Source organism: Rhinopithecus roxellana, chromosome 3 (assembly GCF_007565055.1).
Source record: "Rhinopithecus roxellana isolate Shanxi Qingling chromosome 3, ASM756505v1, whole genome shotgun sequence".
Taxonomy (NCBI): domain Eukaryota; kingdom Metazoa; phylum Chordata; class Mammalia; order Primates; family Cercopithecidae; genus Rhinopithecus; species Rhinopithecus roxellana.
Window position 1 is genome coordinate 149,652,424 of NC_044551.1, and position 11,376 is coordinate 149,663,799.

The 11,376-nt window shown below is 43.1% G+C and overlaps 1 protein-coding gene across 1 annotated transcript in view; it reads left to right on the forward strand.

Moving 5' to 3' along the window:
• The window catches only part of HSPA4 (heat shock protein family A (Hsp70) member 4), a 57,025-nt gene extending 48,299 nt beyond the window's left edge, over positions 1-8,726 (forward strand). Inside the window, exons 16-19 of the mRNA XM_010359961.2 lie at positions 2,161-2,268; positions 4,051-4,170; positions 6,163-6,324; positions 6,532-8,726. Coding sequence (XP_010358263.1) covers positions 2,161-2,268; positions 4,051-4,170; positions 6,163-6,324; positions 6,532-6,735 — 594 coding nt within the window. The 3' untranslated portion in view covers positions 6,736-8,726. The remainder of the gene's footprint in view (positions 1-2,160; positions 2,269-4,050; positions 4,171-6,162; positions 6,325-6,531) is intronic.
• Positions 8,727-11,376: the final 2,650 nt, after the last annotated feature.

The window sequence follows — 11,376 nt, forward strand, 5'->3', positions numbered from 1 at the left end:
GAAGGGAAGTCTGCAGCTATATGTGTATAGTAGAATTATTAAAAACAGTTTTTTTGGGGGGGCGCAAAATTTTATATATTTGTCTATTAGCACAGTGTTTTGCAAAGTTTGGTCTTTGTGCATCATGTTCACAAATCACTTTTGACACATTCGAATATTGTTATTTATCTTGTATTTTTCTTTTCTTTCTTTCTTTCTTTTTTTTTGGAGACAGAGTTTTGCTTTTGTTGCCCAGGCTGGAGTGCAATGGCACGATCTCTGCTCACCGCAGCCTCCACCTCCTAGCTTCAAGCAATTCTCCTGCCTCAGCCTCCTGAATAGCTGGGATTACAGGCATGCGCCACCACACCTGGCTAATTTTGTGTTTTTAGTAGAGATGGGGTTTCTCCATGTTGAACAGGCTGGTCTCTAACTCCTGACCTCAGGTGATCCGCCTGCCTTGGCCTCCCAAAGTGTTGGGGTTACAGGCGTGAGCCACCGCGCCCAGCCTGTATTTTTCTTTAAATTGTTAAAGCTTTTTCCTGTTCATTGTAAAAAAAAAAAAAAAAAAAAAAAAAAAAAAAAATTTCAATACCTCTTGGGTACAGGTGGTTTTTGGTTACATGGATGAATTGTATAGTGGTGAATTCTGAGATTTTGGTGCACCTGTCATCCTTGTCCTGTACATTGTACCCAAGATGTAGTTTTTTAAATCCCACACCCCACTTCTGTCCTCCTGCTTTTGAGTCTCCAAAGTCTATTGTATTACTGTGTATGCTCCTGGGTACCCATAGCTTAGCTCCTATTTATAAGTGAAAACATAACAGTATTTGGTTTTCCATTCCCAAGTTACTTCACTTAGAATAATGGCCTCCAGCTCCATCCAGTTGCTGCAAAAGACATTACTTTGCTCCTTTTTATGACTCAGTAGTATTTCATGGTGTGTATATACCATGTTTTCTTTTTTTTTTTGAGACGGAGTCTTGCTCTGTTGCCCAGGCTGGAGTACGGTGACACGATCTTGGCTCACTGCAAGCTCTGCCTCTTGGGTTCACGCCATTCTGCCTCAGCCTCCCGAGTAGCTGGGACTACAGCGTCCACCACTGCGCCCGGCTAATTTTTTGTGTGTGGTTTTTTAGTAGAGACGGGATTTCACCATGTTAGCCAGGGTGGTCTTGATCTCCTGACCTCGCGATCTGCCCGCCTCGGCCTCCCAGAATGCTGGGATTACAGGCGTGAGCCATTGTGCCCTGCCTACCACATTTGGTTTATTTACTCATTGGTTGATGGGTACTTAACTCAGTTGTTATTATTTTTTAGTTTTTTTGAGATGGAGTTTCGGTCTTGTTGCCCAGGCTGGAGTACAATGGCACGATGTTGGCTCACTGTAACTTCCGCCTCCCTGGTTCAAGCGATTCTCCTGCCTCAGCCTCCCTAGTAGCTGGGACTACAGGCATGCTCCACCATGCTTGGCTGATTTTTGTATTTTTAGTAGAGATGGGGTTTCACCATGTTGGCCAGGCTAGTCTATCCTTACCTCAGATGATCCATCTGCCTCAGTCTCCCAAAGTGCTGGGATTATAGGCATGAGCAACTGTTCCCCGCCACACTTACTTTTAAATGCAGTTTTTAATTCTGAAATTTTTTAACTTATCCAAAGTCCTCCATGGCAGGGAGAATAATATAATAAAAGCCCCCATACCTATCAAGTGGACCAACATTTGCCAGCCTTGTTTTCTGTGTCTCCCATCTCCTTCCTCCCCCTGTATTTTATCTTATTTTATTTTTTTTGAAGTGAAGTTTTGCTCTGTCTCCCAGGCTGGAGTGCAGTGGCCCCATCTTGGTCACTGCAACCTCCGCCTCCTGAGTTCAAGCAGTTCCCCTGCTTCAGCCTTTCTAGTAGCTGGGATTACAGGTGTCCGCCATCATGCCCGGGTAATTTTTTTTTGTATTTTTAGTGGAGACGGGGTTTCACCATGTTGGCCAGGCTGTTCTCGAACTCCTGATCTCAGGTGATCCACGTGCCTCAGCCTCCCAAGGATTACAAATGTGAGCCACCGCGCCTGGCTGCCATCTGTATTTTAAAGCAAATCCCAGATACATCATTATATTCTATGCCTCTGACTGTATTTGGGATGTAATTTTTGAATGACCTAATTATAATATTTTCTTCATCATTAGGATCGTAACAGTTTTACTTTGAAACTAGAAGATACTGAAAATTGGTTGTATGAGGATGGAGAAGACCAGCCAAAGCAAGTTTATGTCGATAAGTTGGCTGAATTAAAAGTAAGTGACTCTTGAGAGCAGAGGTATCCAGAACCCTTGTTGAAGCTTCCTCTGAGGACCTCAAATTTGGGAGGAATTCTCAAGTAAAGAAGACAGACTGAAAATGATGTTTGATGAACTAAACCCTTTATGACTTAGGCTCATTATCATTCTCACTTTTAGAACCTTGTAATAACAAAATGATTTTTCTGAACATTGAGTTTAGGTTTATAATACTTCACTGAATTGGATGTCTAGTGCATTCTTGGTATCAAGAGATACAAAGACTAGCAAGACTTAGTACCTGCCCTAAAGGCACAGGGAATGCAGTTGGGGCAGGGCTGTTTCTGTTTATGTAGTTTGGATTCTCAATAAAAGCAAAGCATCTGGTGGGTTTTCTTTTTTTTATAAGACAGAGTCTTCCTCTGTCACCTAGGCTGGAGTGCAGTGGCGCAGTCTTGGCTCACTGCAACCTCTGTCTCCTGGATTCAAGGGATTCTTATGCTTCAGCCTCCAGAGTAGCTGGGATTACAGGCATGTGCCACCATGCCAAGCTAATTTTTGTATTTTTAGTAGAGACAGGGTTTCACCATGTTGGCCAGGCTGTCTCGAACCCCTTACTTCAAGTGATATGCTTGCCTTAGCCTCCCAGAGTGCTGAAATTATAGGTGTGAAGCCATCACGCATGGCCACAGCATCTGGTTTTGTATTTAAAGCATCTCATCTTTTAACATTAGGATTAAAAATGCAAAGAATTACATAAAATTGAGGCCTTTTGTTTGGAAAAGGTTGCAGATGCACAAGAATGAACTTTTCACATTTCTCTTTAATTTTAGCTCTGGATTACTTGGTTTCTTATGGAACTGGGCCATTTTGAGTCTCACTCTGTCACTCAGGCTGGAGTTCAGTGGTATGGTCATGGCTCACTGCAGCCTCAACCTCATGCTCAAGCAGTCCTTCTGCCTCAGTCTCCCAAGTAGCTAGGATTACAGCTGTGTGCCATCACTCTTGGCTGTTTTAATTTTTTTGTAGGGAAAGGGTCTCCCTGTGTTGCCCAGACTGGCATGGGAACTCCTGGACTCAAGCAATTCTCCTGCCTTGGTCTCCCAAAGTGCTGGGATTACAGGCATGAGCCATGGAACCTGACCAAGCATTTCTTAATATCACTGTTGTATTGTTTTCAAGTTCCAGTTATTTCATAAATGATTTTTGTGTTTGAATTAGTATCCATATAAGGCTCATAGATTTTATTGATGTTGCTTATAACTGTGTCTATAGTTCTTCTTCCGTCATTTCCTCGTGTTGCCCCCACCCTTTCCTTATTTATTTTATGAGGAAATTGGATCATTGGTCCTGTAGGATCTTCCTGTAGTTGGATTTTGCTGATTTTCACCTCCATGGTGGCGTTTAATATTATTTGTCAAGTTGATGGTTACATTTAGAGGCTCCATCAGATTCAGGTGTTTAAGATTTTAAAGGATTTTTTATTTTTGACAAGTATACTTTATATTTAGTACTGTGTATCTGTATTCGATGACACCTAATTTTTGGTGGTCTCCCTGCTGTGTTTTGAGAACAAGGGCTCAGGTGACAAATTGAAGCGATTCCACATAGAACAGTACTGAGGTATAGTCTCATTCCCCTTCTGAAGTAGCTTCATATTTCCAAAGGCCTGGAGAAATATATTTAACTTCTTATATATAGCACACGGAGATTAAATGTACTTTATCACCAATCTTAGTGGAATCAGTACTCTGGATCGTCAAACTGCCATATGAAGACTGTGTGTATTCTTCTGTTAAGAATCTAGGTCAACCTATTAAGATACGGTTCCAGGAATCTGAAGAACGACCAAAATTATTTGAAGAACTAGGGAAACAGATCCAACAGTATATGAAAATAATCAGCTCTTTCAAAAACAAGGTAACTTTTTTCTTTTTCCTACTCTTAGTGAAGTTAACTTTTTTTTTTTTTTTTGACACAGAGTCTTGCTCTGTTGCCCAGGCTGGAGTGCAGTGGCACAATCTCGGCTCACTGCAACCTCCACCTCCTGGGTTTAAGCGGATTCTCCTGCCTCAGCTTCCCAAGTAGCTGGGACTACAGGCATGCGCCATGACGCCCAGCTCATTTTTGTATTTTTAGTAGAGATGGGGTTTCGCCATGTTGGCCAGGCTGGTCTTGAACTCCCGACCTCAAGTGATCCACCTGCCTTGGCCTCCCAAAGTGCTGACTGGTACTACAGGCGTGAGCCACTGCTCCCGGCCATAAAGTTAACTTCTGAGGCATTTACATAGCATTTTTTTCTCTTGTTCCCATTAACTTGTTTAATAGCACTTTTTATTTTGGATATTAATGTAATGTGGAATGTTTTATAACATCTTAATAAGAACCATAGGATTTGCTATATCTCTTTAATAGGTGGAATCTGGAATTGAACAGTGTTGTTCAGTTTCCTTTTCATTAGTGTTTGACTTAACATGCTCTATCCTGGTCTTTCTAAGAACACCTGAGGCCTAGTAATTATGCACACAGTACCTTTATAAGGTAGGGGGTGGTATCAGCATATATAGATAAATTCCAATTTATTTAAGCCTCACTTTCCTTAAGCAACATTCAGGGTCACTAAATTGGGAGAACTGTCATTTAGCCAGAAGTCTGACTCCGAAGTTCAGACTTTGGAGTATAAAGTTCCTCCATTATACCCCAGGTTCTTGACATATTGTTAGTGTAAGAAACTTTGACATATTGTTAGTGTAAGAAACCATAAATTGAGCTTTTGTGGTTTTTTTTTTTTTTTGGACAAGTTCTCACTTTGTCACCCAGGCTGGGGTGCAATGGTGAAATCTCGGCTCACTGCAGCCTCTACCTCTCTGGCTCAAGCCGTTCTCCTGCCTCAGCTACTTTCTCAGTAGTTGGGACTGTAGGCATGTACCACCACACCCAACTGGGGTTGTCTTTTTTTTTTTTTTTTTTTTTGAGATGTCATTTCACCATGTTACCCAGGCTGGTCTTGAACTCCTGAGCTCAAATGATCCACCCACCTTGACCTCCCAAAGTGCTACGATCACAGGCATTAGCCATTAGGCCCCGCCTCTTTTTTTTTGTTTTTCTTCTTTTTTGTGAGACAGGCTCTCAGTCTGTTGCCCATGCTCAAGTGCAGTGGTGTGATCATAGCTCACTGCATCCTCAGCCTCCTGAGCTCAAGTGACCTTCCTGCCTCAGCCTCCTGAGTAGCTGGGACTACAGGCATGTGGCCCTCATGCCTGGCTAATTTTTATATTTTTTATAGAGACGGGCTCATTGTGTTGCCCAGGTCTTAAAAGTCATGGGCTTAAGTGATCCTCCTGCCTCAGCCTCCCAAAGTGCTAAGATTATAAGCGTGAGCCACCACGCCCAGCCTGAAAGGCCTTTTTTTTTTTTTTTTTTTGGGGGGGGGGGGGACAGAGTCTCGCTCTGTTGCCCAGGGTAGAGTGCAGTGACGTGATCTCGGCTCACTGCAAGTTCTGCCTCCCAGGTTCACATGAAAGGCCTTCTTTTAAAAACAGTATTCATTATAGTTTTGGTTCTGAACTAGCATGCTGAAACTTCAGCTGTCATATCTAATGTAATTTTTTTGCATTGTGAAATTATCTTCATAAGATTTTGTATAAATCAGGTGCTGCTGTTTATCTTGTTGAAGCCTTTTAATTGGTACCTTATGAATTTTCTTGGCCTTTAAAATTTAAGTCTATCCTGAGTGTATTAAAAAATTGGGATTAGGTTTCTTTTGAATAATGTCTGTTCAGATTGTGAGGCTAATATGCTTTATTTTTTGAAAGATTATAAGTTTTTGAAAAATGGCACAAACTAGACAATATTTGCTGGGAGGGAGGGTATCACCCTTTTAGCACTTGTCTGACTGTCTCCTGCTTGCAGGAGGACCAGTATGATCATTTGGATGCTGCTGACATGACGAAGGTAGAAAAAAGCACAAATGAGGCAATGGAGTGGATGAATAACAAGCTAAATCTGCAGAACAAGCAGAGTTTGACCATGGATCCAGTTGTCAAGTCAAAAGAGATTGAAGCTAAAATTAAGGTAATTTAAGACTTTTTAAAATAGTCTTTTCTTGACAGCCTTATTTTTAATAGTCCTCAAGTGACATTTAGGAGGGAACTTTATTATAGTGTCTTAGCTTCTAGGTTGAGGATTGAGTGGTGGGAGAGGGTGGGTTTGGGTTTAGCATGTCTTGTAAAATTTGTTAATTTTATAAGAAACCACGGTTTTCTTTCTTACCCATTCCAGGAGCTGACAAGTATTTGTAGCCCTATAATTTCAAAGCCCAAACCCAAAGTGGAACCTCCAAAAGAGGAACAAAAAAATGCAGAGCAGAATGGACCAGTGGATGGACAAGGAGACAACCCAGGCCCCCAGGCTGCTGAGCAGGGTACAGACACAGCTGTGCCTTCGGAGTCAGACAAGAAGCTTCCTGAGATGGACATTGATTGATTCCAACACTTGTTTCTATTAAAACAGACTATTATAAAGCTTTAAGTTGTCAACTTTGTTCTAAATATCAACTAGAGCAAGTGAATACTGAAGATTTCTTAGTCAGTTTTTAGGGGATTTTCGGGGAGGGGAAATAGGTAATGTATGGAGCATTTTGACTTCTAAATAGTTAGATACAGAAATTAAGTGCATTGTATCTTTTTCATAATGGTACATAATGGTACTATTTAGAAGCCCAGTTAGTCTTACTGAGCTAATGCTTCACTCCTTTATGTTTAACCATGTGTCTACAAGAATAAGTTTGTTTTGGAAAGTTGAGCTATAGCTACAGCTCTAGCTATCCAGCAGACTTTTCATTATGACTTACATGGCAGGAGCTCTAATTATGCTTTAAAAATCTGTTGTGGAGATAGCTCTAAAGGCTCCCTGCCTGGTGTGGGGATGGGGTCTCCCTCTTTGTGAGGGTTGGAGCATGGCACAGCATGGATTAACACGGCAGAGGAACAAAGGTGTGCTCTGAACTTCTTCATATTTCACCTTCACCCTCACCTGTGTTCTGTTCCCTATCTCCCAATAAAAGGGCTCCCATTATGAATGCCATGTACTTCTCTTGGGAAAATAGACCCACTTGCCTAGAGTAAGTTGTTAACTGAGGGCTTTAAACCTGGAGGCTCTTTCTGAAAGTTTGTTCACGAATACCCCAATCATCAGGGTCTAAATAATTTTCAGAAGATTTGAATTGGGTACATATACTGTTGGAGATAGCCATGGTAAATTTAACTGAGGAATTAAATCCTTGTTAATTTTGGTGTAAAGATTTGTATCCTGGCCTGTTTATTCAGGTGAGAGATGTTCTGTATAATTTTGAGGTATAGCTTGAACTCCTAGGACAAGAGTTAAAAGTTCTTTTTAGCTCATTCACAATCACTTGTGTGTTGTGTTAATATCTGTCATGAACCTGCCAATTTGTACATGTTAAGCAGCTGACAGATGATAGAAAAAAAACTAAGATACACTGGATTGTACTGGATGAGTCTGAAATTAGTGTTAAAGAAGTGTGGTGCCTGATGTTATAACAACACCTCATTCTTAACTGTGTGGCCAGTGTCAGGTATACCAAAGCGTTCCTCTGACTGCTTTTTGGGGCAGTGTTGACAGGAGTGAGGCATTTTGGAAACTCCAAGGGAAGCCTGTGTTTGAGGCCAGAGTTGGTACCTGCTTTAAGAAACTGTTAAAAGGTTTGTTGGTAATGTTTTGGATCTTTGTAAAAATTGATATTCTGTATAACAGAGTGCCTGTTACTTTTGGCCTATGTTGTTAGAAATAAGATGATATGTTGCGTAGTTAGAATTAAGCGTTTGTCCATCTCTAGATACATCGAAAAGTTTGAGTGTTACAGGCTCTCAAGTGCTACTGAGAAAAATTGCTTAGGAGGAGGAAGGGGAAAGTATACTTATACTGGTGTGTAAGCACGCATGGAAGCCTCGCAGCACCGCAACAAGGCCCTGTTCGTAGCACATCCTCTGTTCTCTACCTGTCATGCTTCAAGAGTTCCAGCTGGCCTGCTGTGAAGCCAATAGCTTTTTTAAAAGTGCTGGCTGCAGGATTAAGTCAACCCTTGTACAACTGGCCCAGTCCTTAATGGCCATTTCTTCTAAAAAAAGAAAAAAAAATTTTTTTTTTTTTTGGTGTGTGTGTGTAGTGGGGGAAGGGTGTGGGTGTTGGGATGGGGTGAATTTGAAGTTGAAACAAGATGATGTGGTCTGCTTGCTCTCTGCTTAGACAGACTTTAAGACCAGTTGGATTTTCATGGAGGCCAGGACAGAGAGTGGTAATTGATGGCTTGTGTACAGACAAGCATTTATCCAGGTTGCGTTATCCAAACTGATTTGTTAAAGCTCCAGGTCACGTTCTTACACTAAGAAAATCATTCAGTAAACATGAGACAAGTTTAGGAAAAACTAATAAAATAAACCTGTCTTACACTTGAATGGTTTCCTTAATTCCATAATGAAGGCTGCTGGGTGTGTGTGGGGGTGTGTGTGTGCATGTGTGTGTGTGGGTGTGTGTGTATAGGGGGCGAGGTGTGTGTTTTCAATAACGTTCTCTAGGAGTAGGAACCCTCTGAGCTAAATTTCACTTAACATCTGTTGAAGACCTCCAGCCGGAAGAGTGACAGCTGAAGCACTGCCTACTTTGTAAGAAAATGTTGCTGATTTTTCTGTACTCACTCCAGTTGAGTCTTGGCCCAGTTCCTTTGGTGTTAGGAATCCTTGTCTTGCTCCTGTGACTGGGCCTTACTTTGAGGGTTTTGTTAGCAGAAGGTGGGGGTTATGGCATAAAGGTAAGTGCTAGGACTGATACCTGGCCAAAGAACAGCACGGCCCAGAGTCCTAGAATAGTTGTGACCACTGGATATGTGGTGTGGCTGTGTGGAATGTGTGTTGGTGTATATATATGGTGGTGATGGGTGTTTAAAGGGCATGAAGCCAGTGAAAAAGACCTTAATTGGAGAAGACATGGGTCTCGATGAGGAGGGGTCAGGGGTCTTGTTCCCTGGGTCATGCCCCTTACACAGTCCTAGTCCTCTGGCTGTAGAAGCGGCTTACCTGCCAGGGCCTACCAACAGGGGCTATTGTAGCCACGTGTCTAAGAAATGTGTCTCTAGTAGGTTTGGTTTCCTCCTGAGCATCTAAGTGGTTTGTGTAGGGGAATTGTTAGATGTGGTAGAAAGAGCTGAGATAGCTGGGTGTGGTGGTGTGCACCTGTGATTCCAGCTACCTGGGGCACTGAGGTAGGAGGATCACTTGAGCCCAGGTGGTCAAAGCTGCAGTGAACCAAGATTGCGCCCTTGCAACTCCAACTGGGGTGATAAAGTGATACCCTGTCTCCATAAAAGGTGGGGGGCTGAGAGATCAGGGTTCTGTTGTGGGGCAGTGGGAGCTGTTTTGCAGGGGCACAGGGGGCCTGGGGGATGTTGGAGGTAGTGGGACTTGGTCCACCTTTGAGGGGACAGCCAGATGAAGGGGAAAATGGCTGGTTTTCGTACCTGCAGGAAGAGGGAAGATGTAAGCATGGCTCCAGCTCAAAGCCATGCTTGAGAAGTTGGGGTAGTAGTTACTCTGTGGAGTGGTGACAAGATGATGTGAGACTTGGTGATCCTTCTTTCTTGATCTGACTTGATAGTGTACTCATGCACACTTGATCTATTTCAATAATTTTAAGTGGCTTTAACAGAAAGGTGTGTATTATTATTACTATTTTAGACGGAGTCTCACTTTGTTGCCCAGGCTGGAGTGCAGTGGCGGATCTCGGCTTACTGCAGCCTCTGCCTCCCGGGTTCAAGTGATTGTTCTGCCTCAGCCTCCTGAGTAACGGACTTACAGGCATGCGCCACCGCGCACGGCTAATTTTTGTATTTTTAGTAGAGACGGGGTTTCATTGTATTGGCCAGGCTGGTCTCGAACTCCTGACCTTGTGATCTGCCCACCTTGGCCTCCCAAAGTGCCGGGATTACAGGTGTGAGCCACTATGCCTGGCCTACATTTTTACACAAGAATGTAGGTTATAAAACTACATAGCTTCTCATGTTTGGAAATAACATTAAATGGGTTTGCAATAAAAAAGCCAGAATGATTTTTCCAGTTGAAATGGTTTTTTAGGGTGGGATTGTGGGTGATTGTAGATTTCTTTTTTTTCTTTTTGAGACAGAGTCTTGCTCTGTCGCCCTGGCTGGAGTGCAGTGGCGCTATCTCGGCTCACTGCAAGCCCCGCTTCCTAGGTTCATGCCATTCTCCTGCCTCAGCCTCCCGAGTAGCTGGGACTATAGGCGCCCGCCACCACGCCTGGCTACTTTTTTTGTATTTTTGGTAGAGACAGGGTTTTACCATGTTAACCAGGATGGTCTCAATCTCCTGACCTCGTGATCCACCCGCCTCAGCCTCCCAAAGTGCTGGGATTACAGGCGTGAGCCACCGTGCCTGGCCTGAAAGATTTCTACAATAAGCATTTAGGGCCAGGCATGGTGGCTCATGCCTGTAATCCCAGCCAAGTTGGGAGGATTTCTTGAGTCCAGGAGTTCAAGACCAGCCTGGGCAACATGGGGAGACACGCCCCCACCCCCTACCACCTCCTGTCACTAATAAAAGCATTTAGGAATTTCATAATGTTAAGAAAACTAGAAGTGTGTTTTAAGAAGAATGGCTCCAAGGTTTCAAACCTAGAATACAGGATATGATTGTATATGTGGAGCTTCTAGTCTTGAGGAGTCATTGGAGATGTGGTGGGAGTTTAGATTGAGAAGTTTTCCTGGGTGGGGTTGAGACATTGATGCTCCAGGTGGGTGTGGATGGAAGCTTTTGGGGCTGGAGTTGTGTTGCTGGTTGACGGGATGAAGGCTTTTGTTTGGATGTGTTAGGAAGAGGAAGTAGAAGCTTTGAAAAAAGGAACTGCCAGAGAGGAGTTATGATGCATAAAGCATGTTGGGAGGAAGGGAGCTAGAGATGTGAGATGTGGCAGTGGCCAGCAGGGTTAGATTCTTCAGGAGGGTGGGAGCTGGGTGGGTTGAAGGGGCTTGAGGTGAGGGTCAAGAAGCTTGGCCTCTCTGAAAGGAGGCATCAGTCTGCGAGAAAGGAGGTTGGG